Source organism: Phytophthora sojae (genome assembly GCF_000149755.1).
Source record: "Phytophthora sojae unplaced genomic scaffold PHYSOscaffold_4, whole genome shotgun sequence".
Taxonomy (NCBI): Eukaryota; Oomycota; class Peronosporomycetes; order Peronosporales; family Peronosporaceae; genus Phytophthora; species Phytophthora sojae.
Genome location: NW_009258118.1, coordinates 136,185 through 160,867, shown reverse-complemented (window position 1 = coordinate 160,867; position 24,683 = coordinate 136,185). Strand labels below are relative to the sequence as shown.

The window sequence follows — 24,683 nt, the reverse complement described above, 5'->3', positions numbered from 1 at the left end:
GTCGTCACGGACTTCATCGCGTGCGCGCTCGAGATCCGACGCGGCATCGACTTCGAGCGCTTCAACCAGGACGACGCCTTCCTCGCCGTGTTCATGGCGGCCGTCGCGCTCGTCAACGTGCACATTTCCTCGGGCATCTACCTGCTCCTGGCCACGTGCGTCGTCATCCACTTCAACTCGGTGACAACATGGCTACAGCTTTCTCTCCTCTGTACCACAAACATGGTACGAAGAAGGCCCCGTTGACACGAACTGCGCCGCTGACACTCTAGTCTTCACAAGTGTATTGGAGCATCGGAGTAAGGGCGGAACAGGAATCAGGCCGCAGTTTCCTGCCTGCCATTCCCAACCCCTTCTGGAACAGTTTAGACCAAGGCCCCAAGCACAGCATTAGACGATGGCTAACCGCACCGCGCAGGAGCTGGCGGAGAACGTGCTGTCGCTGTACGACGTGAGCGCCAGCCGCGACGCCACCATCGCCAAGTACTACCTGTCCGACGCCGTGTTCACGGACCCGCTCGTGTCGGTGCGCGGCGTGGACAACATCCAGGCGCAGTTCCGCGTGCTGTCCAAGTTCGTCAAGGCGTCCAAGGCCACGCTCGTGCGCGGCTCCATGGCGGGCGCCACGGTGCTGACGATCGACAGCTCGCAGGTCTTCCGCCTCAAGCCCTTCCCGAGCTTCATGAAGATCGTGCTGCGCGTCTTCTCGGTGCTCGAGCTCAAGAACGGCCGCATCGCGTCGCACACGGACCACTACGACTTCTACTCGGTGCTGGCCAACGTGCCGTTCGTCGCCTTCTTCTACGCGCAGTTCCGCCCCATGTTCGGCGCCGCCAGCTCCGCCGTGATCAAGAGACTCGTGCCGGCGCAGGCCAAGCCCGCCATCGCGCAAGGCGGCAAGGCGGCCAGCGCGACCGCGACGGCCAACGGCAACGGCGTCGCTGCCACGGCCGTGGCCACGTAAACCCCCAAGAGGACGACGAAGAGAGAGAGGGTCGAATCGCCCCGTTTTGACTCCGCGAGTAGTCGTCTGGCTGGCTTAATTGTGTTTAACGGCGTGGCAGCATACGATGGAGAGAGGAGAGCAGACAGAGCTGCGCTATAATCTCACGTGACTTTTGTTTTTGATGCTCGGGCCTCTTGTGTTGATGGCATCTTGGACCCTTCAGCGCTTGGGTCATCTTACCAAGAAGTATCTTTTTGTCGAGATGACAGTGATACGGTGCAACTACACATGCTTCAATCGCATGTGTGCGTTCATGTTAGCTATTTGCATTAGGTACCATTTTCTACTACTTCCAGCCTACTGCGGCAGTCCTAGGCCGGCGAACGGATCTCTTCCGTTTGAGCGTGCGCCGGGGTTGCCGCCTGCGGTGACTCCGTTCGGCGAAAAGTACGTGCTAATGTTCGCGCCAGTATTGGCACCGCCCATCGTCGGCTGCTGCTGATACTGCTGCTGTGGTTGGAAACCTCCATACTGCTGCTGTGGTTGGAAACCTCCATACTGCTGCTGCTGCGGCATACCGAAGCCTTGCTGCATTCCCATACCTTGCTGCATCCCCATTCCCATGTGCATCTGCGGCTGACCTTGGCCTTGCATTCCCATTCCAGCACTAGGACCACGCGCCTGGCCGTATCCATTGTTGTTGCGCTGAGGAGTGCCGTACGCCAGCGACGGTGCCGACAGTCCGTCGAACACGCTGAAGTCCTTGGGCGCCGGCGCCGCATTGAACTGGTTCATGATGTTACTGTTCGGCTGCTGACTCTGGGCCGTCGGCGCAGGAGCGAAGGGGTCAAATGGCGCCGCTCCATTAGACGCGGGCATAGCGCTTCCTCCGGAAACAGCGAATGGGTCGAACGAGTTGGCGCTCGAATTCGACGCCGGAGCAGGAGGGGCCGAGGTAAACGCGCCAAAGGCATCCGGACTAGCAGGTGCCGGTGCAGCACTGAAGTCTGCAAATCCATCGTTGCTCGATGCAGTCGGGGCCGGAGCCGACGCAAAGGCTCCAAAGCCGTCATTACCAGACGCCGGAGCGGGAGCAGCGGTAGCGAAGTTGCCCCACCCATCGTTTCCAGCGCTGCTGCCAGCTCCAAAGGCGTCGAAGCTGGCCGACGCCGACTTTTGCTGTGCCGGGGCGTCAAAGTCCAGCAAGTTGGTGACCGGAGCCGCCGCCGCCGCAGTTGCAGCTGCAGCCGAGCGACTGCTGCTGCTCTTGGCCGTGGGGCTGCTGGACACGGGGGCGCTGGCGCCGTCCTCGTCGTAGAAGGCCTTGTCGTTGTACACGTGGTTGATGAACTGCTTGTAGTAGTCGAGCGGGTCGTCCTTGGTGGGCTTGCGCATCTGGCCCTCGTCCCAGCGGCCGAGCCAAACGCGCGCGGCCGCCGCGTTGCCGCCGCCGTTCTGCTCGCGCAGGGCGTCCACCTCGTCCATGGTCCAGTTGCTCATGCTCACGCTCTTGACGCGCATGCTGTAGCTCTGGTGCGCGCTCTTGCAGTTGGAGCACACGAACGTGCGCACCTTCTCGCAGATGTTCTGGTGCCCGAAGCGGTTGTAGTTGCCGCAGTTGACGCACGTTTTGTTGGCCTCGAGCTTCTTGAGCGCGTTGAGCGCCGCCTCCGCTTCCGCCGCCATTGTTCACGGGTTCCTGCTGCTCGGGTGTAGACTGTCGGAGGCGCAATGGCACGATGGGGGGCGGGTGCCGCGCTGCTACAACGGATTTCGCGTCCTCGAAAAGGTCCCTCCCTCTTGTCTGACCCGAAATATCGCCGCGTTGTGCGAGCCAAAACGCGGAACAGTGACGTGTCACTACGCTTGTCGATGTGGAGTGAAGGTCAACTTCAACCGGAGTGAATGCGTATCTAATGTAAGAAACGTTTCTAATCTGAATTTCCAAGTTTCCCGCCTTTCTATTGGTAAGTGCAACATTTGACTTTTTTGACTGCACATTTTGACGCGGATGGCGGCGTCTCCGCCGTGCTGCTTGCGGCTGGAGGCCACGCGGGGCCCGCACAGCGGCAGCGTGCACCGCTACTGCTACAAAGACCACGCAGCCCCATCACCGTCTTCACTTGCGCGCGCGCTGTCCATTGGCCGGAAGAAGCGCTGCTGGCTGCGTCTGCCCAAGGACTTGGAGGTGTCGAGCGTCCACGCCGAATTCCGCCTCGTACAGAGCGGGACGGGCGTTGCGCTGCGCGACGTCAAGAGCACGAACGGGACCAAACTTAATGGCAGCCCGCTGAAGCCTCTGCAGGACTATCCGCTGAGTGACGGAGACCAGGTGGCAGTGGGCAGGACCAGCCTGCGGTTCGTGAAGGTTGTGCACGGCTCGCAGTGTGGGGAGGACGGAGAAGTTGATACTGCTAGTGTTAATGCTAGTTCTGCTATTGCACCTGCGAGTGGCTCTGTACTAACGTCAAGTGCTTCCTCCTCAGTGGCTCAACCTGCAGCAGCGCCCGTGGTGATTGTGCTGGACGACGAGTCAGCGGAGGAGAGAGAGGAGTCTGCTGCTGCTTCAGCTTCAGCTTCCGTCTCTGCGTCAGCTTCGGCCTCGGCTTCTGCTGCTGGACCGGGCGATACTGACAATCGTGCTGATCAACCTGATACAGAGCCTGCGTATGACGACTTGGTGCCCAAACCGCTCAATAGCGTGGTGGGTAGTGATGACGAGGAGGAGAGCAAGAAGGACGACGTTGAATCAAGTTTGAAAAAGAAGTCGAAGGGTGATAAGGAAGTTAAATGCAGAACTGGAGGTGTGGATGAATCTACGCCCGAGGAAGCGACGTGTACCGTGTGCAAAGCGACGATCGGACTGTTGGATCTGCTCGAGCAGCAAGCGCACCTTAACGAGTGTCTAGGCGGTCGAGTTGCGGTCAAAGCTACAAGTGCGGAAGAAGTAAAGCCGAAGTCACGGAAGCGTGCGAATGCTGCAGGCGGTGCCATCCGGGCCAAGAAACCGAGAAAGCCGAAGGCAGGAGATGGTGCAGGCGACGACGCTGCCGCTGTACCCAAGCCAAGAAAGCCCAGAAAGAGAAAGCGAGCTAATGCTGGAGAAAGTATAGAGCTAGCTCTGGCGCTGAATGGCAATCCGAAGATGAATAAGGAACAGCAGACGGACATGCAGCTTAAAGCGACGAAGAAGAAACTGGAGGAGCTCGACGCTCAAATGGCGAAACTTGCTAAAAGGAGAGTGAACCTCGTGAAAACGTTGAATAGATTGGAGAGGGCGAAGGAAAAACTACGGAAGTCCCAAGTGCTCCCTCCAGGCAAGGTGACAAAATTCCTGGATCTGAAGGCAGCGTTAGATGCGATATTCCCAGGCGACCGGGAGGCGCACCCAGTACATCGATATACAAGCGACAAAGAGGCAGAAGGTGGTTCCGTCGTGGCGAAGCGGTATGCTCCGAGTAAGTGGAGCGAGGCTGAAGATGCTATGGATTTTGACGAAGACAAGCAAGCTGAATTAGCGGCGGTGGCTGCGATTTCCATGTGGGCACGCGCTTCCCAGCAGCTTTTTGGTCTGCAGCGCGATACGCTGCTGTACCGCAACAGCGTGCTGCGGACATTTCTTGACGATCATGACGATGTGAACGACGATAGCTTTGACTTGGGTAACGTCGACAGCGCTGATAACGACGACGAAGATGCAGAGCTCGAGCGCGAAATTGACTCGGAGGCTAGAGCAGAAACCGTGTCCGCTTCTGAGAGTGTTGATGCCACCTCTAGGTGGACTCCTAGTGTCAATGACGATGTACCAGTTGTCGTGAAGCGCGTGTTCCCCAACTGGCAGCGTGACATGGCATTCTTGCAGGACCAGACTGCGGAGGAGCTCGAGATGGCGCTTGAGGCGATGAATGAAGCGGTGGCGCAGGTCGAAGAGGTTGTGGCTGACGATGTTGAAAAGAACCCAGGTGAAGACATTGAGATCAAAGCTAACGAGGAGTCTGTGCCGACTGAGTCAGCGATTTCCAGCTCGAAAGATCAACCACCGACTGGGACCGAGCAGCGACGTGCCTGCGGGTACATGGCCCAAGTAATGACGCAACTCATCGCCGAGAAGAGGAAATGCGCAGTGCTCTCGAACGCACAGCCTGATGATGAACTCCAGAAGCAATAAGATGTAATCGACCTGCTTGACTCCAGTAGCGAAAGCGTAAGGTCCGACACCATCGGTGTCACCGGAAATGAGACCGCAAAAGACAAAGGTCCAAGTCCCGAAGAGCTGCCCAAGGTCGGATGCAGCTTTCCAGTCGATTCTACTAAAACGAGCCCAATTGTGCCCACTACTGCTGAAGCTGCAGCGAACTCGTCGCGTAGCACCGGAGCCTCTGCTGGAAGGTCACCATAGGCTTGTCAAGTTGAAGCCGGCCAGCTGATTTGCAGCCAATCACCGCGCAGACCCTGTTAAAGCCGAAAAAATATCAGGCAGCTGCCGCCATGGCATATCCGCACCCAGTTGCCATTCCTCGACGACCGACCGATCCTGGAGAACATGCCGCCGCTTCGCCTCTCGCTGTTCGTCGCGGCGCTGGGCGCCTCCCGCGCCGCCGCCGTGCAGGTGAGCGTGTGCCGCGACGCCACGTACGAGATCTCGGCGGACGCCGCGACGCTGTGCGCCGGCGCGGGCGCGGAGCCCGCGGGCTGGAGCTGCCCCAAGGCGGGCGACGTGGCCGTGGCCAACTGCCTCTCGACGCTCGCGTCGTTCCAGAGCGGGAGCTGCGTGGCGCCCGAGGACGCCGTGTGTCAGGTGGTGAACGGCGACACGTGGGGCTGCGTGCTGCCGTCCGTGGGCTGCAACGACGCCGCCCCCGAGGTGGAGGAGCCCAAGTGCGAGACGTGGGACTACAGCGGAGACGACTCGGTGGACGCCTCCGCGTCGTTTGACGGCAACGAGGACTACGACGAGAGCTGGTTCATGCAGACGACCCAGCTCCGGGAGCTCTACGACTGCGGCCACAAGCCCACGCCTGCTCCAACGACCGCTGCACCGGAACCGACTGCGACGCCAGCGGCTACGGAGGGCAACGACACGGAGACGGAGACGACGGAGGCGCCGACCCCGACCACGGTGACGTCGTATGGCACGGAGGATAACGAGACGGAGACGCCGAACACACTGACGCCGTCGACGGAGGATAATGGCGAAGTGGCGGAGACGGACGCCCCGACGTCTACGCCCGCACCGGCAACTACAGATGCCACGCAGACCGAGACGCAGACGCCAACTCCGACCACCACGTCGGCACCGGCGACTACGGTCAGTGGCACGGTGCCGCAGCCACCGACGCCGACACAGACGCCGACAGGTCCTGGGTGGGGCGGGTCGTCGAGCGCCGAGACTGACGGTGAAGTGACTACACAGGACGGGACCGGCGAGACTATGCCCGACGGAAACGGTGACGCGAATGTCGGAGATGAGGAGGCTTTCTCTGGAAAGTCAACCACCTCGGTGAAGTTTGCCGCTACGGACGCTGCCGGGTTCGGAGGGCTCAGCGACGAGGTCGTGGCCGTGATCGCTGCGGTGGCAGCTTTTGTTGCTGTCGTTGTGGCTGCAGTCGCGATTGCATTCGCAAGGAAGAGGCGCACGATGGAGGCAGTGGAGGAGGAGGGCGAGGAAGACGAAGAGGATGCTGACGAGTCTGAGGATGAAGAGGAAAAGAGTGATGCGGACTCTGCTGATGAGGCTGAAGATGTGGCCATGGCTGTGCCTCCGACGCCTGCGGTGGTGACGGGGAAGATGGCCACGACGCCCACAGCTGCAAGTTCGAAGGCCAAGACGCCAAAGACGACACCAACGGCGACAACCACAGCAGGAGCTTCAGCTGGGACGACGGAGGGCATCAAGTCGTCTACTGCTGAGGACACGAAGGCTGCTGAGGACGACAAGGCGAGCGAGGAGACTGCAGATGCGTCCGAGACCGTGGTTGCAATTAGTGACGATTGATCAGGATGTACACATATACCTCGGCAGTGACGAAGTGCTAAATGTCGTAATGTTTCAACAGCTTCGTTCTCTTGTGTTCACACTTTGAAACACAGCGGTCCATGCGCTAGGAATCCATTCCCGTAGGACAAACTCGATGGATGCAGCATTCCGACCGCAAGCACCCGTTCCTGGCTGCCGTTTTGGTCTTCTCGAAGGCTGTAAAGTGATTCTGCGACGTGGTGTGTATCGAAGCAACGGTAGCGACATACGGCATGGTGTCGTGTGGAAGCCCGGAACGACACCATTCGGTTGAAGCCCCGATGGGCTGCCACTTTGGCAGGGCCATTTGCCGGCGCGCGGTCGATTCTTGGCGGACACCATCGAAAAGAGCTGAATACAAAAGGTGGATATCTTACGACCTGCCTTGTCACAGAGAGCCCATTTATTTTGGGGTGCACAGCTATCAAAACACGCGAGTCCGTATACGCCTTCAGAACGAAGCATTTGCAACGATTGAGCCAGCATATCTGCTCCGTTTGGCGGCGCCGTTCGAGCTGGAATCCCGCGCTCCAGCATCAACAAATGACCCCGGCGCTGCAGGTCGGAACTCATTGGTCGCATCGCAAAACGTAGCATCGAGAAGGTCAATGGTTCCGCCAACGTCAGCGCCGCGGCGCTCGCGGATTGTGCGTGTGGTCGAACAGAACCTGCGGGGGACCACCGGTGTTCTGGGCGAAAGAACTCCATCGAGGACACGCGGAAGCCGCCGCCGCCGCCCAGGATGCCTTTCACCGCCGACCAGCTCAGCCCGGGAAAGCAGGAGCCCATAAAATCCAGCGCGGACCCATCTTCATAATTTAGAGCCCATTTACTTTAGAAATGGGAAACAGTATGAGAATAGGTCAATATCAGACGGGTCCTCATGTACTGTGTGGCGCCCGGTTTCTGTCAGAAATCCACTCTGGCGTTTTGATGGACGATCGCAGACGAACATGGTTTCGGCTCGGTGTCCGCCGGCGCTGGCTCCGTTGCCGAGTGCTGCCTGCAGGCACTTGCAGGCGCAACGCTGCCGGTGCAAACCCGCCTGCCCGCTCTCGTGGCGCCCACCGGCGCCCAGCTGTCGCGTTGATTTCCACCGTGATAATCACTCAACGCAAAAATTGCGTCCGGCCACCCAATCAATCACCTGCGCCCAAAATTTGCCGCCGGCTCACAACGGCCTGAATTAATACCCTATCCAATCCGATTCCACCATTCTAGCCTTTTCAATACAAACAACAAGACATGGACGCATTATCCTGCTTAATCTTATCGTTCTTTTCCGCTTCCTAGTCGCCACTTTTTGCAGCACAGTGGTACAGGTGGCGATCGCCACGCAACGAGCGGTCCGACTATCCCATGTCCAGCCGCCAGTTCACAACAGCTCGCCATTCTCGCTTTTGGCCAGTTACCCGCACGCGAAACTTGCGCGGTACTTTACATTTGATCCAAACTAGCCTCCTCACAGACGCACACTCAGCCCAACATGATGCGCGCGCTGCCCGTGCTGCTGCTCGCGGCGCTGAGCGCCTCCGCCAGCGCCACCGTCGACGTGAGCGTGTGCCGCGACGCCACGTACTCGCTGTCCGTGGACGCGTCGTCGCTGTGCGCCGGCTCGGGCTCGACGCCCGCGGGCTTCAGCTGCCCCAAGGCGGGCGACGTGGCCGTGGCCGACTGCCACGCGTACCTGCCCTCGTACAAGGACGGCAGCTGCGTGGCGCTCGAGGACGCCGTGTGCCAGCTCGTGAACGGAGACACCTGGGGCTGCGTGCTGCCCACCGTGGGCTGCGACGGCGTCGTGGAGCAGAAGAGCGAGTGCGAGACGTGGGACTACAGCGGAGAGGACACCGTGGACCTGGACGGCTCGGGCTCCTTCGACGGCAACGAGGACTACGACGAGAGCTGGTTCGTGCAGACCACGGAGCTGCGCCCGCTCTACAACTGCGGGGAGAAGCCCACGCCCGCCCCCACCACCAGCGCCCCCGTGGCAACGCCGGCCGCCACCACTACGGCCCCCACCGCCACGCCCGCGGCGACTACCACGGCCCCGAAGGCCACCCCTGCAGCTACCACCACGGCCCCCAAGGCGACGCCGGCCGCTACGACCACGGCCCCGACAGCCACTCCGGCGGCCACGACGACCAACACGACGGAGACGCCGACCCCCACGCCGGCGGCCACTAAGACGACCCCCTCCGCCACTCCCGCGGCTACGACGACCCAAGGAAGCTCGTCCAACAGCGGCTCGGAGGACGCAGACGTCGGGGACAGCGAGAGCGACGCCAATGTGGGGGATGACGACAGCACGACCGCAGACTCGTCCACGGTCAACTTGTCCTCTGGCGACGTTGCTGGCAGCTCCGGTGTGAACGCCAGCCTCGTCGGAGGCATCGCTGCTGCGGCCGCTCTGGTAGCCGTCGTGGCCGTCGCCGCCATCTACAGGAAGAGACATCAGGCCAAGCAGACCGAGACGGACGCCCCCGTCACCTCGCACGAACGCAGAGAGAGCATCGAGTACGAGATGGCGCTGACGCCTCCGAACGCCATCACGTCGCCGAAGCTGCTGACGTCCCCCAGAGTGTAAGAAAGAAAGCAAGACAAGGCAAGGGCCGAGAGAGAGAGTTTTAGTCACAGTCGTCGAGACTGAGCTACGATCACCGTGTCCATGGACACTACATTGAGTAATGCAACTGCTATTTTCTAGCTGCGCCCCATGCGTACGCAGCAGACCAAAGGAAGCCGGAAGAGAAACAATCGAATAGCATTATGTGTGTCTAAGACTTGCGTAGTACTATGAACAAAACTGGTCGGTCTACTGAGTCGTAAAGGGGTTCATGAACGTCGGAGGCGCAATGCCCACGATGTTACCAAATTGCTCGCTGAACGAGTTCTCGGCCTCTGAGCCCATTTGCTGGCGAGCGGCCCGGCGCTTGAGTTTGCGCCACTGCTTGGCCTTTCGTCGGGCAGCCAGAGCCGTCTGCGGGTTCAAAGCGTCCTGGGCCAGCTTGGCGGCCAGCTCCTGGGTCGACAGAGCGGCGTGCGGCAGCGTGTAGCCTGCAGCCTCTGCGGTGTCGTCGGCCATCTCCGAGTCCGAGTCCATGTCGGAATCCGAGTCCGAGTCGGAATCACCCAGCATCTGACTGATACGAGCGGAGGCGGGCGTGGCCTCATTCGTCGTCTCGGACGCCATAGCCACGTCGCCATTGCCGCTGGCCGCAATAGGGATCGAGCACTGCGGGCCGCTGGCCTCCTTGGTCGCGTCTCCTTCCTGGAGGAAGATGCTCGTCGGGTTCAGTTCTTCATCGGCGACGTTGAACTCCTGGCCGAACGCGGTGACCAGCTGCGTGTCCAGCACCTGGACGCTCTGGTCCGGAGGCGGCGTGAAGTACGGCAGCTTGCCGCGGTTCCAGTCCTGCAGCACGATGCGAGCAGCAGCCTGGCGGTCGGGGATGCCTCCCTTGCCCAGCTTACCCTTGGTCTGGGCCACGAGCACCAAGAACTGCACGGCGTCCTGGAAGCACTTGGACACGGCATCCACAGGCAGCTGGTACAGCTCCGCAAGCTGCGCCGGTTGGCAGCGCGTGAGCAGCACTTGCACAGCTCCAACCGGGTCCGCCATCGACTCGGTGTTGATGCAGTTACGCAGCAACAAGGCGCTCGAATCCGAGTGGTCGAACACGATACCGGGGCAGTCCAGCAGCTTGATCTTGCTGTCGATGTGCACCTCCTGCATGACCTTGGTGTGGCCCGCAGTGCTCGAGACGCTGGCGGCCTTGCTGCGCTTGAGCGAGTTGATCACGGAGCTCTTGCCCACGTTCGGGTATCCAATGACTCCAACAGTGATGGCTGTCTTGACGCCGTGGCTGCGGCAGTAGTTCTTCAGCAGCTGCATCAGCGCGTCCGTGCCCACGGCCTTGCTGCCGCTCACCGCTTCGCCCGCGGCCTTGTCGGCCTTGCCGAAGTTGGCGCTCAAGTGCTTCGACTGGTTCTGCGTGGAGGCCTTGAAGGCCACCGTCGGGTAGAAGCCGCGCAGGTACTTGAGCCACGGCTGCAGCACGTGCGGCGGCACCAGGTCCACCTTGTTGAGCACCAGCACGAGCTTCTTGCCGTGGCGGTTGCCGATGGCGTCCTCCATGTCCAGCGTGCGGCAGCCCATGGGGTCGCGCGCGTCCAGCACCTCAAGCACCACGTCGGCCTTGTCCACGACCTTGCGCAGCTCCTTCATGTACGCGCGGCGCGACGCGTCGTTGATCACGAGCTCGTCGCCGGCAGCGCTCTGATTCTGCTCCTGCTGCATCTGAGTCTGCTCGAACTGCTGCGAGCTCTGCGCGGCGCGGCCGGCCAGCTCGGCCAGGCTCAGGCCGGCCGCCACGCCGCGGTGCCGTCCGACCTGCTGGCTGCGGAGCTGCTCGCGCTTCTGCTGCAGCTTCTGCGCGTTCTGGTGCTTGCCCACGAGCTTCTTGGGCGCCGCGCGGTTCTGCTGTCCGATCTGGCTCTTGCCGCCGGCCCGAAGCGCCTGCGCGGCGATGCCCTGGCGCTTGGCGCCGCGCCGCGGAGGAGGCTGCTTGCGACCCATGACGAAGTGATTCGGATGATGGCTGGAGAGGAAGTGGCGGAATTAGCCGGGAAGGATGTTGTGTAAGGGTGATGTGGTGGAGCGGGTTTCGAAGGGGTAGCCATGTTGTGTTGAAGTTGCCCTTTTTGGTCCTTCACTGGGCAAGTGGGCGCTTGCTGCGTGTCAACACGGCCGCCGCCGTTGAGCTTTGGGTGTGAGCGCAACAATGAGGAAGTGTGCCAAGAAGTTAGTTAGTACGGATATTTTTAAGCTCCTGCAGCCTTGTGGATATGCGCATATTTTTGGTGGCAACCCGAGTCTCAATTAAGTAAGTGCTTTTGATTTAATGCCTGCCACCTGCGCAATGCTGGCAATGCCAGCCAATGCATAAGATGTTGAAGCTAAGCGAGGAGCGCTCCAGCGGACTTGCCGCTGCGCCTAAAAATATGGGCGCGCAAAGCTCACGGCGTTCAACCACACCACTAGCGGCGCGTTGGAAGCAGCTAACCCCCGCAGATTGCAACGCGCCTCTCTCAACGTGAAGTCCGACCTCGAGTCGGCCCGTTCATGCCAAGACACAGCTAAGATCTCTACGCTCGCACTCGCGTACTTGCCGTTGACAATGCCGGGCTCGGTGGTGCCGCCGAAGCTGCCCATCAGCGAGATGACGGTCGCACGCACGCCGCAGGTGATGCGGCTGGCCAAAATGACGTACGACGAGCGGTCTCCTCGCTTCTTGCGTCACTTGCAGGCTTTGGACCACCCAAGCAAGAAGAACTGGACAACCGTCGAGCGAATCTGCTCCGAGATGCTCGCCACCGAGAGGGACTACGTGTCCGACATCGCCGGGCTTGTCGATCGATTCCTCGATCCGTTCGCTGCTTTCGCGGATAGATACATCAAGACGAAAGAGGAGCTCCCGTCGTTCTCGGCTCTGCGCTGTTCAGCTCACTTCATCCTCGGGGTTCACAAAGAGCTGCTCAAGCTCATGGAGCCGCCACAACAGCGCCGCTTTTTCAACTTTTCTAACGCTCTGAACCCGAACGGCAGCTCTGGATCTGGGCCACTTGAAGCCGTGACTCGAGTCACCGCAGCGTTCGCCTCCACTGTCGAGTACATGAAAGCTTACGCGCTATACTGCTCCAGTTACCTCCCAGCGACCGAGGAGCTCAAGTCGCACGCCAAGCTTCTCGACGCCTTCACGCTGTCTCAAGACGACAACAACAGCAGCAGCAGCAACAACAATGACGAGACTTCGTTTGACGCGGTGTCGGATCTCATCAAGCCCGTGCAGCGCATTTGTCGGTACTCGCTGCTATTTCGCTCTCTAGTGCAGAACGCTACCACCCCAGAGGAGGCGCTTCTCTCTCAACATGCTCTGGAAAGTATCCAACGAGTGTCCGACCAGGTGAACGCTCGTGTTCGAGACGCCGAGAGCAACGTGCGCTTGGTGAGCATCAACAACAGCATCGACAACACAAAGGCTGCGGCCAAGTTGGAGCTCTTGCGTCCCGGACGCACGCTACTCTGTGAGATGCCAGCCGCCGTTCAACTGATCGATCGACGCGCACGCTTGGCTCGGGCTCTTCACTTGCATCGAGCAAGACGTTTACAGAAGCGCGAGTGCCAACAGCCTCGTGATTCGACGCACAGCGTCAACAGCGAGATGGAGCTACTGGGAGGAGAAAACAGCGGAATCGCCAGGGAGGAGACGGCCTTGCGTGACAGCCTCACCTCGAATGGCCACGAGCGCAGCAAGGACCGACAGCGGGTTATCCTGTTGTCCGACGCACTGCTCATCGCTAACAAGAGCAACTTCCGACTGCGTGTTCGCCGGCACATTTGCCTTTCGTGTGCAACGGTGATCGAGGCCAATGAGACTGAAGACGGTACTGAGTCTGAGTCCTGCGCGCGGTCGTTCGCTCTGCTGGCATCGAAAACCGGTCGCTGCAATTGCCATAACCTCAGCCCGAGTACGTTGAAGAGGCCGGTCAAGCGGCGCTACTCGCTGTCGAGAAGTATGTCGCAGCTCGCAGTCGACGAGCCGGAGGACAGCCCTATGGATGTGTCTTCTCCAGCGTCTCCGCTCCGACGGAGATACCGACGAACGGCGCGTCAGTACATCGTTCACTGCGAGAGCGAGCAGAAGAAGAAGGAGTTTGTGGCGCTGCTGCGTGGCGCCATCGCGCGCTGTGCTCGGTCGGAAGAGCCACCGCGCTCGTCTATTGGCCTAGCTGCCACCAACCTGTCGGCGAAGCTGTGGCAGTCCATCAAGCAGCGCGATTTCTCCCAGACGCTGGTGTTGGGGTACGGGAGTCTGCTGCGTCGCCGTGCGAACGCAATGGCGTCCGTCTGTCGCGACGAAGAGATCAACGGCAGCACCGACGAATCCAACTCGGACGATGCTCCATCGAGCCACCAGAACCAGCGGCTCCTCCGAACGTCCAGGCTGGCAACGTCCGGGGCTGCGTAGCGCGTATCGAAGGCCTTGTTTGAATTAAGTTTGTCTAGCTACAGCAAGTACTGCACCGCCTCGTCACATTTCCGTTACAAAAAGCGATCTTATTCTGCAATGGCTACAGCTTGACCACTCATGGACCTGTTCGAACAAAATGTAAGAAGGTAAACGAAGGTCGATAGTGATCTATGTGCATGAACTTACAGTTCCTACATTCGTATCTACGTCGTGGCGGGCGACCGCTTCACGTTAGGAATCAAAAAAGAAAGTGGACCTTACACTTGGTCCCTGGGCTCGCTTCTCAGCGGGTTTCATACTTAGTTGGAGGCCACGGGCTCCTTGACAGGCGCGGCCTGCTCCGTCTGGGGCTCAGCCACGTCCTTCTTGACCGAGGCAGGGGCCGCTGCGGGCTCTTCAGCAGTGTTAGGCTGCTCAATGCCCGAGTCTTCCGCCTCGGCGCCATCCTCCGACGTGGTGCTGCCGTCGGACTCCGCAGCAGCATCGGCCTGATTGTCAACCGGCGCAGCAACAGTCTCTTCAACCTTGATGGCAACGGGCTTCTCAGCCTCGGCAGCAACCGATTCCTCAGGCTTAGCAGCGACAGCCTCCTCGACCTTGGCAGCAACGGGTTTCTCGACCTTAGCTGCAACGGGCTCCTCAACCTTGGCAGCAGCAACGGGCTCCTCAACCTTGGCGGCAGCAACGGGCTCCTCAACCTTGGCTGCAACGGGCTCCTCAACCTTGGCAGCAGCAACGGGCTCCTCAACCTTGGCGGCAGCAACGGGCTCCTCAACCTTGGCTGCAACGGGCTCCTCAACCTTGGCAGCAGCAACGGGCTCCTCAACCTTGGCTGCAACGGGCTCCTCAACCTTGGCAGCCGCAACGGGCTCCTCAACCTTGGCAGCAGCAACGGGCTCCTCAACCTTGGCTGCAACGGGCTCCTCAACCTTGGCAGCTGCAACGGGCTCCTCAACCTTGGCGGCAGCAACGGGCTCCTCAACCTTGGCTGCAACGGGCTCCTCAACCTTGGCAGCAGCAACGGGCTCCTCAACCTTGGCAGCGACGGGCTCCTCAACCTTGGCAGCAACGTGCTCTTCGACCTTGGCAGCAACAGGCTCCTCCGTCTTGACAGCAACGGGCTCCTCAACCTTGGTCTCCACAGCAGTTTCCTCCACCTTTGCAGCTTCATTGGCCTTCTCGGCCTTCACCACAGCGGCTTCTTCAACCTTCGTCTCAGTGGCGATCTCGTCAACCTTGGCAGCAGCACCCTCCTCAACCTTGGCCTCTGTAGCAGGTTTCCCCGCCTTAACGACTTCAACAGACTCCTCGACAGCGGTAGGCTCCTCAACGACGACGGCCGGTTCGGCCGCAACAACGCTCTCCTCCTTCTCAACCTTGGCAGCAGGCTCCTCAACAGCAGCGGGGGTCTCCTCGACAGGGGTGGCCTCCGTCTCAACAGCGGCAGCCGGCTCCTCAACGACGGGGGCGGCGGGCTCTTCGGTGACGACAGCAGGCTCTTCCACTGCGACAGGCTCAACGGCCGCCGTCTCCGCAACAGGCTCCACGACAGCAACCGTCTCCTCGGCCTTGGCCGCCTCTTCAACAACCACGGGGGCAGCAGCCTCTTCGGTCTTCTCGACGGCCTGCTCCTCAGCAACGTTGGCCAGCTTCTCTTCTTCCTTGGCAGATTCAAAAGCGGGCTCCTTCACCTTCTCGACCTCTGCGGCGACAACCGGCTCCTCGACGACCGGCTCCTTAGTCTCCTCGGTGGTCGCGACAGGTTCCTCGATAGTCGCAGCCGACTCTGTCTCGACAGTCGGCTCAACAGCCTTCTCCTCGACAACGGGCTCGGCAACCTTTTCTTCAACAACAGGCTCGGCCGCAACCTCCTCAACCTTGGCTTCCTCGGTTTTGGTCTCAACCACGAGCTCCTCGATCTGCTTGGTCTCCTCCACAGGCTCGGCCGCAACGGCTTTCACCGGCTCGGCGGCCTCCTTGGTCTCCTCAACAACAGACTCCGTAGCCGTCTCCTCCACAACAGGCTCAGAGGCCTTCTCCTCCACAGCAGGCTCGGCCACCTGCTCAGCAGTCTCCCCCTGCTGCTGCTTGGGGGCCTCCTCGGCGATCGCCGCCACCCTGGAGGACGCGATGCTGGGCTCCGTCGTGGCGCTCGTGGGCGCGCTCACGGTCGGGTCGATGAACGAGATGTTGAAGGACGAGAAGTTGGCGCGCACGCTGTCGGGCACGTCCACGGCCGCCGAGTTGGGCGCCTGCTCCGTGGCGGGCGGCGCCGCGGGCGTCTCGATCACGGGCGCGACGGGCGCCAGCTCCTGCGAGGCCTCGTCCTCGTGCTCCTCCTCGGCCTCCTTGGCCTTGGGCTCGTTGGCCGTGGGCGCTTCGACGGCCGCTGGCTGCTCCTGCGGCTTCGCCGCGGCCGGCGGCGCAGCGGCGTTGGCGTTGGCGTTGGCGTTGGCGGCCGGGTTGGCCACGTCGGTGGGCTTGGACTGACTGCACCCCATGGCGATCGCTGCGGCTTGAGCTTCGGGTTGCTCTTCGGGTTGTGCTGACCAGGGTCCGCTTGGCGGCGCCTGGCTCGCGGCCCGACGACAGCAGGAAAGTGCAGGTTGGGTGGGCTCAGCCGGCTGGGGATGCATTGCATACGGTATGAAGGTCGGGCAGTGACAGACGGACAAGATACAGCCAGATGGCGTCAAGATAGTCAAATAGGGGACACCAGACGGCATCGGCTTGGGCAGAGCCTCTGTGATGAGGTGGAGCCATGTTGGTTTCGCCACGGGAAGCTTTCAGCAAAGTTGCCTGCCCTGAGAAAAATGGCTTCGCTGATGCCCGCCGAGATGCTGGCCGTGGCGCGGCCGGCATGCGAATGTTCATGCCGCCGAGCCTTCGGCCAGATGCAGAGGGTGTGCCTGCAAAAAGCTGGCTGCTAGCAAGCCGCGGGTTGTGTCGGGCGGGTCTCTATTGCCGGAACATACACTTTCCTCTGCCGCGAGACGTCGCGCGTAGCGTACGTTACTATCCCAAATGGGTTCACTTTCGAGCTCTCTCGCCAGCACCGAAAGGTGGCGATAGGCGCTTCGAGACTCAAAGCAGAGAGCGCTTTTGGGGCGGGGAAAACCTTGCTTCTCGCCTCGGCGTTGGCCGCCGCCATTAGTGGTTGTCAGACTTGTAATTGAAGACGGCCGCGCGCGGCGGCGAAGGCGAGACACGCCGAGGTACCTATCACTTCTGCAATGGACGGGATGAGCTGGCTCCTGACACCGCTGCATTTCGTGCGTCGAGCCGACATGAACTGTAGACGTAGTGCTGTCTTGGCTTTTGGGTCGCGTAGGTAATTGCAGAAAATTTCTACATGTACGTTGCAGTGGAATGTAGCGAGTCCTGCCTCAGCGATATTCGCTCCGTTCGCTGCGTTGTCAACGACTGAGAGCTTGACGGACCGCACCTGCAAGACACCGGTGAGGATGGATGAGCTTCCCAGTGCAGGCGCGCCAATGCCGAAGCGAAGATTAGACTTCGGACAGAACCGCAGCGACGGCAACTGAGCGCTCGCACGGCTTGCAATGCGACGGCAGCTGATTGATGTGCATGTTCAAGGCAACTTCAAGTTGAAGGCAAAACAGTATAAAAAATGTACATCGATCCGGGGTTTATACACGCATCCTACCTATAGCTATCCATACAACACGCATGCTCGCTTGCTTCCTCTTCTTGCTTGTCTCCCTCTGCATCGTCGCCTCTAGTTTCGCTTAGTTGGCGATGAACTGCTGGAAGACGGCGCACTCGCGCAGCTCCTCGTGCTGCGTGACGTAGTGCAGGAAGTCGCCGAACGCCTTCTCGCGCAACTCGATGGTCTTCTTGCTGCGGCGGCCCCGCAGGAAGCTGCCCACGCTGGGCTTGGGCAGCGCCGGCAGGTCGTGCGCAGCCGGAACGTTGAGAGCTCGGAGCTGCTCGTCCAGCAGCTTGAACTCCGAGTAGCGCTTGGGGATCGACATGGATCGCTCGCCGGTCGCGCTGTTGAAAGTGTAGATGTGATACATGATCACGTTGTTGGCCCGCGTGACGCCCAGAATCTCGTACGCCACGTGCTCGTGGGGCGCGGAGTCGCGCTCGGGGGTGGGCTCTGCTGCCGTGGCGTCATCGGCGACTGCTTTCGTCGCGTGACTCGTCATTTCCACGGTAGCCTTCGCGGTGGCTTCAATCGGCACCGCGGCATCGTCGGTGAGCACGGTGGGGGCCTCGGGGGCAATGGAGGACATGCGTCTCTCGGTGGGCTCGGGCTCTTCCTCCATCTCGTCAAAGGTCAGGTGGTGGTTGTCGTCGTCCGTAGCTGGCGATTCCTTGGACTCTTCATGAGCGACAGGCGTCATCTTCGTCGCAGACGCCAGGTCGGTCGAATCCTCTTCGGTTTGGTTGTCGGTCTCGGGTTCCTCGGTCGGGGTGAGTTCTTCTCTTTCGTCGTCGTGGGTTGGAACGTAGGCTTCAATAGCCTCGTCGGTGGTAAAGTCGGCAGTGGCCACAGCGGCCTCGGTCTCTTCAGTTGCGGGGGTGTCGAGCGCTTCTTCGGGGGTGTCCATGGACAAGATCGACGTCTCCGCAGCTTCGTAGACAGTTGTGATCGTCTGCGTCTCGCGATTCGCATCGTCAGCAGACTCCTCGGTCGCCTCGGCAGCGGTCTCGTCAGCGTCGGTAGTAGTAGCAGTAGCGTTATTGTCTTCCGTGTCAGCAACAGAGTCGCTGGCATCTTCCGTTGTGGCCAAAGTCACCTCTTCGGCAGGAGTGTCCGTCTCAACGGCTTCAGCATCCTCCTCGACTGCCGCCTCAAACACATCAGCGTCAGCGGTCTCCTCGACGGCCGGTGCTTCTTCAGTGACACCCTCAGTCTTTGTCTGCTCCGCTTCAGCCTGTTCAGGCTCGACCTCAGTGGTGTTGTCGGCTGGGACCTCCACAGCAGCAGAGTCGTCAACTGTACCATCAACCTCCGGCGAGGTGGGTGCTTCAGTGGCAGTGTTGTCGTCCTCAGCTTCGGGCTCGCCGGTCTCGGATGCAGCATCTTCGACTGTGGCCTCTTCGACTTCAGCCTCAGTTGCAGGCGATTCCACCGCTGGTTCCTCCACCTTGGGTGCGTCCACTTCAGCCGCTGCCTCAGCAGTCTCATCGACCTCCGCGATCGTCTCCACATTCGCGGGCTCCTTCGGAAGCTCCTTCTGCTCACTTGATGCACGGCTCCTCGAAATCGGCATATCGAAGATGTATCCGTGGGGTCTGGAGGACGGAGGCGACGGCATCGGAGACGACACTCGGGAGGAAACACGGGACGACGTGCGCGAGTTGGCCGCTTCGATCGCATTGCGCGACGCGATCTGCTCGAAGCGGCCGATCAAGAAGGCCACGGCGCTGATGGGATTGGTGTCGACCTCGTACTTTTGCACAGGCGCCAGGGTCGCGTCCTTCTCCTCACTGTCACTGGTGGTCGCCGTAACAGTCGTGGCATCGGTAGGCTTCGTCTCAACTGGGATAGGCTCAGGCTCGGACTTCGGTTCTTCGGCCACGTCGTCGCTAGCAGGAGCGAATTCAACGACCTCGACTGAAGCAGCGGTGGCTTCCTCGGTCATCTCCTTGACGGCCTCCTCTTGAGGTGTCTGCTCTGCGTCAACGTCGTCTTCCTTGACCACTTCAGCTGAGATAGCAGGCGTCTTGACGTCCATGACCACTTCGTCACTGGAGGTCTCGGCCTCGACGCTTTGGGCAGGCTCAGCCTCCGTGACAACTTCTTCAACCGTGACGGGCTCAGCCATTTCCGCTGGAAGCTCTTCAGTCTCAGAAGGACTCTCTTCGGTCACAGCAGCCTTGACGGCAACAACTTGGGCAACAGGCTCAGGAGACTCGACGTCACCTTCCGTAGAAGTAGCAGCAGAGGTTTCGTTGACAGCAGTCGCAGGCTCCGCCAACTCCTCGGTGGAAACAGGTTCGCTCGCAACATCTTCGGCGACAGCCTCTGTTTCCGCAACCGGTTCAGGCTCAACAACTGCTTCCATGGTAGCGTTAACCGCATCGACTTCCTCTTCAGCTGTGGTGGTGACGGTAGCGTTCTCGTCTTGCTCGGCAGCGACAACTTCGGCCTCGACAACCTCCTCCGATGTGTCAATCTCCACCTCCACGGGCTCGGCTGAAACGTGATCTTCAGCAGGAATAACGTTGGCCGAAGGCTCCGCCGTGCTGTCATCAGTCACAGCCACCTCGATAGGGGCAATGTCGTCCGACTCGGACTCAGCAGCCACGGGCTCAACAGGCTCAGCGGCTTCGTCAGCGATGGTCTCAGCCACACCGGCAGTTTCCTCAACCTCGATAGCCTCAGCTTCGACAGCTTCCTCAACGACCTCAACAGCAGCAGGTGGTGCGTCGTCGTTGTCGACCTCAGAGTCCTTAGTCGACACCGTGTCTTCTTCCTCGACGGCATCGGCCGACTCGGCCTCACATTCCACAGCTTCAGTCACAGCAACCGGTTCAGCCTCCTGCTCAACAGTAACAGCAGGCACGGCCACATTATCCATTGACTGCTCGATAGCAATGTCCTCGACCGCCTCCTCGTCCGTTGACAGCTCAGCGGCAGTTGCAACCTGCTCGTCAACGTCGGCCTCAGCGTTCGGCTTGGACTCCGCGGAGCTGTCGGTGTCGGAGGCGGCTTCGACCGCCTCGACCTTCAACACATTCTCGTTCTCGACGTCACTGACGACTTGACTCGAATCCATTTGACGCTCGAGCGCCACGCTAGCATCGGGCGACTCCATTTCGGTCTGCTCTGCAACGGCCGCGTCTCCCTCTGCTTGCTCGGGGGTATCTTGGGGAATGGCAGCAGAACCTTCCTGCGCGATCTGTGTGTCCATCCGCGCAGCCGAATCAGCGACGACTTCAACGACAGGCCCATGGACACACGCGACATCCGCGGGCTCGGCATTGTCCTTTGCGTCGGTCGTCGACTCGAGCGACGGCGCTGACATGGGCGCCGCCTTCTTGCGGAACAGCAAGTTGTTGAACCAGCCGTCGGAGCTCGGCGCCTTGGACGAGGACTTGACCTCCGGCTCAGGCTCGGGCTGCAAGGCGGCATCAACCACAGCATCTGCGACTGCAGGAGATTCATTGTGACCGGTCTCATCGCTGAGAGTGGCATCTTCACGATCGTCGGAAGCAATCCCGCCAATGGCAACGTCCTCAGCAGCTTCGGCCTCGACCTCGACGGCGGGCTCCTTGACGGCAGGCTCCTCGACGGCAGGCTCCTCGACGGCAGGCACCTCGTCGGCAGGCTCCTCGACGGCCTCGACCTCGACGGCGGGCTCAGCAGCTTCGACCTCGACCTCGACGGTGGGCTGCTCCTGCTCCTCGGTTGCTGCCTCGACCTCGACCACCGCAGCCTCGACGACAGGCTCGGCGGATTCGACAGCGGCCGCCTCCTCCACGACTTCTTCGGCCACTTCCTCGGCCTCGACAGCGGGCTCAGCGGATTCGGCCTCGACCTCGACGGCAGGCTCCTCGACAGCAGGCTCCTCGATGGCGGGCTCCTCGATGGCGGGCTCCTCGACGGCGGGCTCAGCAGCTTCGACCTCGACCACGACGGTGGGCTGCTCCTGCTCCTCGGTTGCTGCCTCGACCTCGACCACCGCAGCCTCGACGACAGGCTCGGCGGATTCGACCGCGGCCGCCTCCTCCACGACTTCTTCGGCCACTTCCTCGGCCTCGACAGCGGGCTCAGCGGATTCGGCCTCGACCTCGACGGCAGGCTCCTCGACGGCAGGCTCCTCGACGGCAGGCTCCTCGACAGCAGGCACCTCGTCGGCAGGCTCCTCGACGGCCTCGACCTCGACGGCGGGCTCAGCAGCTTCGACCTCGACCACGACGGTGGGCTGCTCCTGCTCCTCGGTTGCTGCCTCGACATCGACCACCGCAGCCTCGACGACAGGCTCGGCGGATTCGTCAGCGGCCGCCTCCTCCACGACTTCTTCGGCCACTTCCTCGGCCTCGACAGCGGGCTCAGCGGATTCGGCCTCAACCTCGACGGCAGGCTCCTCGACAGCAGGCTCCTCGACGGCAGGCTCCTCGACGGCCTCGACCTCGACGGCATGCTCCTCGACAGCAGGCTCCTCGACGGCGGGCTCCTCGACGGCGGGCTCCTCGACGGCGGGCTCAGCAGCTTCGACCTCGACCTCGACGGTGGGCTGCTCCTGCTCCTCGGTTGCTGCCTCGACCTCGACCACCGCAGCCTCGACGACAGGCTCGGCGGATTCGACAGCGGCCGCCTCCTCCACGACTTCTTCGGCCACTTCCTCGGCCTCGACAGCGGGCTCAGCGGATTCGGCCTCGACCTCGACGGCAGGCTCCTCGACAGCAGGCTCCTCGACGGCAGGCTCCTCGACGGCCTCGACCTCGACGGCGGGCTCAGCAGCTTCGACCTCGACCTCGACGGTGGGCTGCTCCTGCTCCTCGGTTGCTGCCTCGACCACGACCACCGCAGCCTCGACGACAGGCTCGGCGGATTCGACAGCGGCCGCCTCATCCACGACTTCTTCGGCCACTTCCTCGGCCTCGACAGCGGGCTCAGCGGATTCGGCCTCGACCTCGACGGCAGGCTCCTTGACGGCAGGCTCCTCGACGGCAGGCTCCACGACGGCCTCGACCTCGACGGCCTCGACCTCGACGGCAGGCTCCTCGACAGCAGGCTCCTCGTCGGCAGGCTCCTCGACGGCCTCGACCTCGACGGCGGGCTCAGCAGCTTCGACCTCGACCTCGACGGTGGGCTGCTCCTGCTCCTCGGTTGCTGCCTCGACCACGACCACCGCAGCCTCGACGACAGGCTCGGCGGATTCGACAGCGGCCGCCTCCTCCACGACTTCTTCGGCCACTTCCTCGGCCTCGACACCGGGCTCAGCGGATTCGGCCTCGACCTCGACGGCAGGCTCCTCGACAGCAGGCTCCTCGTCGGCAGGCTCCTCGACGGCCTCGACCTCGACGGCGGGCTCAGCAGCTTCGACCTCGACCTCGACGGTGGGCTGCTCCTGCTCCTCGGTTGCTGCCTCGACCACGACCACCGCAGCCTCGACGACAGGCTCGGCGGATTCGACAGCGGCCGCCTCATCCACGACTTCTTCGGCCACTTCCTCGGCCTCGACAGCGGGCTCAGCGGATTCGGCCTCGACCTCGACGGCAGGCTCCTTGACGGCAGGCTCCTCGACGGCAGGCTCCACGACGGCCTCGACCTCGACGGCCTCGACCTCGACGGCAGGCTCCTCGACAGCAGGCTCCTCGTCGGCAGGCTCCTCGACGGCCTCGACCTCGACGGCGGGCTCAGCAGCTTCGACCTCGACCTCGACGGTGGGCTGCTCCTGCTCCTCGGTTGCTGCCTCGACCTCGACCACCGCAGCCTCGACGACAGGCTCGGCGGATTCGACAGCTACCATAGTTTGTGGGATTTCCTCTGTCTCTGTTTTGTTGATTGGGATATGGATTGGTTTGGCTTCCTCTTCAAATTCTCGGATGATGCGGGGCTTTGGTTCCGCTTCTTCTTGGATCGGAAGAGCTTCGGCAATAGCGTGGATTGCTCTGGAGTTAGAAGTACTCGTGTCCTTCGCGTCGGCCGAAGTATCTAGCTCGTCCGCTTTTGCTCGTACATCGCAAGCAGGAACTAAGGAAGTACTCTCGCTTTCTCCGCTGGATGCCGCTTTCTGTGACGTGTTTGCTGCTGAAAGGCGTTCGTCGTCATTCTCCACTCGCGTGATCTCCTTCTGTGCTACGCTCTCTTCAACTTGGTTCAGCAGCTTGAAGAGAGTCGTTACGACCTTTAACTCGTCCGATGGGATAGGGGTCGTCGCCTCACTAGAGAGGGCCGTGTCTGCTGCGCTGTGTGTCTCGGTTTCCTGAGACTGTGTGTTCATGCCGATGTGTGATCCGAAGCCCAACACTGACATTTCCGTAACTTCATCGCTGTATCGGGATCGGTACAGGAAGAACTCGGCCCGGTCCATGGTTGTTTCATCACTCTCACTGTCGAGCGAGTCGACGTCGTCTGTGTCTACTGTCGAGCTGGTACGGCTGCTGAGCTTGGGCTCGGCGTGGTTGTCGCCGTTGGTGTTCAATTGTAGGCGGGGTTCGGCCGCCTTGGTGTTGTTGGTGTACTCGTTCTGCGAGTTGGTAGTCGCCATGATGTTGGTATCTTGTTTTGGGTTTCTTGGTGTTGGTATGTGTTTGGTGTTGGCGTTGACAGTCAGTCGCTATGATCTGATCGTTGGGGCTCGAATTGGATAATAAGCTTTCGGTAGGCCGGATCAATCGGCTGGGCGGCATGGGCGGTCATTCCATTCGATGCCTCATGGAGGCGTGGGCAGACATCTCGCTGCGCTCCAGCTGCTTCAGCCAAGTCGGCAGCATGTGTCTAGCTCTCATGGCTGACTCCGCTTTGACTATTGAGACAACAGATGCGTGCGAGCAGCTAGCCGCAACTTGTACACTCCGAGCAAATGGCAGATAAACACGCGTTGTGCTTTATGGAGCGTCGAGATTCTCTGCCGACTGCGCAGATCTCGGAGTTCATCATTCTCTGTCTTCGGGCCAAAGGTGCTGCCTTGAGACATCGAAAGTGTCTCGCGAAGGAGAAGATCAAGCTCAACATGATGTTGCGGTGCATCCACCAAGCTGTGGC

The 24,683-nt window shown here is 61.0% G+C and overlaps 10 protein-coding genes across 10 annotated transcripts; 6 read left to right on the top strand and 4 right to left on the bottom strand.

Moving 5' to 3' along the window:
- The first annotated feature begins 305 nt into the window (after nt 1-305).
- PHYSODRAFT_559040 (hypothetical protein) lies at nt 306-1,127 on the top strand. The gene has a single exon (XM_009527245.1). The coding sequence runs from the start codon at nt 398-400 to the stop codon at nt 962-964; it is 567 nt and encodes a 188-aa protein (XP_009525540.1). The 5' UTR covers nt 306-397; the 3' UTR covers nt 965-1,127.
- Nucleotides 1,128-1,303: 176 nt separating this feature from the next.
- PHYSODRAFT_350978 (hypothetical protein) lies at nt 1,304-2,740 on the bottom strand (the record flags this gene model as incomplete). Its single annotated transcript, XM_009527244.1, has 1 exon — nt 1,304-2,740. The coding sequence occupies exon 1, from the start codon at nt 2,630-2,632 to the stop codon at nt 1,304-1,306; it is 1,329 nt and encodes a 442-aa protein (XP_009525539.1). The 5' UTR covers nt 2,633-2,740.
- Nucleotides 2,741-2,957: 217 nt separating this feature from the next.
- PHYSODRAFT_262623 (hypothetical protein) lies at nt 2,958-5,114 on the top strand (the record flags this gene model as incomplete). Its single annotated transcript, XM_009527243.1, has 1 exon — nt 2,958-5,114. The coding sequence occupies one exon, from the start codon at nt 2,958-2,960 to the stop codon at nt 5,112-5,114; it is 2,157 nt and encodes a 718-aa protein (XP_009525538.1).
- Nucleotides 5,115-5,489: 375 nt separating this feature from the next.
- PHYSODRAFT_360308 (hypothetical protein) lies at nt 5,490-7,005 on the top strand (the record flags this gene model as incomplete). The annotated part of the gene is made up of 1 exon (XM_009527242.1): nt 5,490-7,005. The coding sequence occupies one exon, from the start codon at nt 5,490-5,492 to the stop codon at nt 6,939-6,941; it is 1,452 nt and encodes a 483-aa protein (XP_009525537.1). The 3' UTR covers nt 6,942-7,005.
- A 1,443-nt stretch (nt 7,006-8,448) lies between these two features.
- PHYSODRAFT_360307 (hypothetical protein) lies at nt 8,449-9,699 on the top strand (the record flags this gene model as incomplete). Its single annotated transcript, XM_009527241.1, has 1 exon — nt 8,449-9,699. The coding sequence occupies one exon, from the start codon at nt 8,449-8,451 to the stop codon at nt 9,544-9,546; it is 1,098 nt and encodes a 365-aa protein (XP_009525536.1). The 3' UTR covers nt 9,547-9,699.
- Nucleotides 9,700-9,774: 75 nt separating this feature from the next.
- On the bottom strand, nt 9,775-11,538 carry PHYSODRAFT_498057 (hypothetical protein; the record flags this gene model as incomplete). The annotated part of the gene is made up of 1 exon (XM_009527240.1): nt 9,775-11,538. The coding sequence occupies one exon, from the start codon at nt 11,536-11,538 to the stop codon at nt 9,775-9,777; it is 1,764 nt and encodes a 587-aa protein (XP_009525535.1).
- A 601-nt stretch (nt 11,539-12,139) lies between these two features.
- On the top strand, nt 12,140-13,990 carry PHYSODRAFT_502660 (hypothetical protein; the record flags this gene model as incomplete). The annotated part of the gene is made up of 3 exons (XM_009527239.1): nt 12,140-13,124; nt 13,203-13,552; nt 13,637-13,990. 3 exons carry the CDS (start codon nt 12,140-12,142, stop codon nt 13,988-13,990), a joined length of 1,689 nt encoding a protein of 562 aa, XP_009525534.1.
- Nucleotides 13,991-14,153: 163 nt separating this feature from the next.
- Nucleotides 14,154-16,494, bottom strand: PHYSODRAFT_345928 (hypothetical protein; the record flags this gene model as incomplete). The annotated part of the gene is made up of 1 exon (XM_009527238.1): nt 14,154-16,494. One exon carries the CDS (start codon nt 16,492-16,494, stop codon nt 14,293-14,295), a length of 2,202 nt encoding a protein of 733 aa, XP_009525533.1. The 3' UTR covers nt 14,154-14,292.
- A 1,248-nt stretch (nt 16,495-17,742) lies between these two features.
- PHYSODRAFT_503397 (hypothetical protein) lies at nt 17,743-18,033 on the bottom strand (the record flags this gene model as incomplete). Its single annotated transcript, XM_009527237.1, has 1 exon — nt 17,743-18,033. One exon carries the CDS (start codon nt 18,031-18,033, stop codon nt 17,743-17,745), a length of 291 nt encoding a protein of 96 aa, XP_009525532.1.
- On the top strand, nt 18,032-23,447 carry PHYSODRAFT_314261 (hypothetical protein; the record flags this gene model as incomplete). The annotated part of the gene is made up of 4 exons (XM_009527236.1): nt 18,032-18,109; nt 18,220-18,295; nt 22,068-23,359; nt 23,409-23,447. The coding sequence occupies 4 exons, from the start codon at nt 18,032-18,034 to the stop codon at nt 23,445-23,447; spliced, it is 1,485 nt and encodes a 494-aa protein (XP_009525531.1).
- Nucleotides 23,448-24,683: the final 1,236 nt, after the last annotated feature.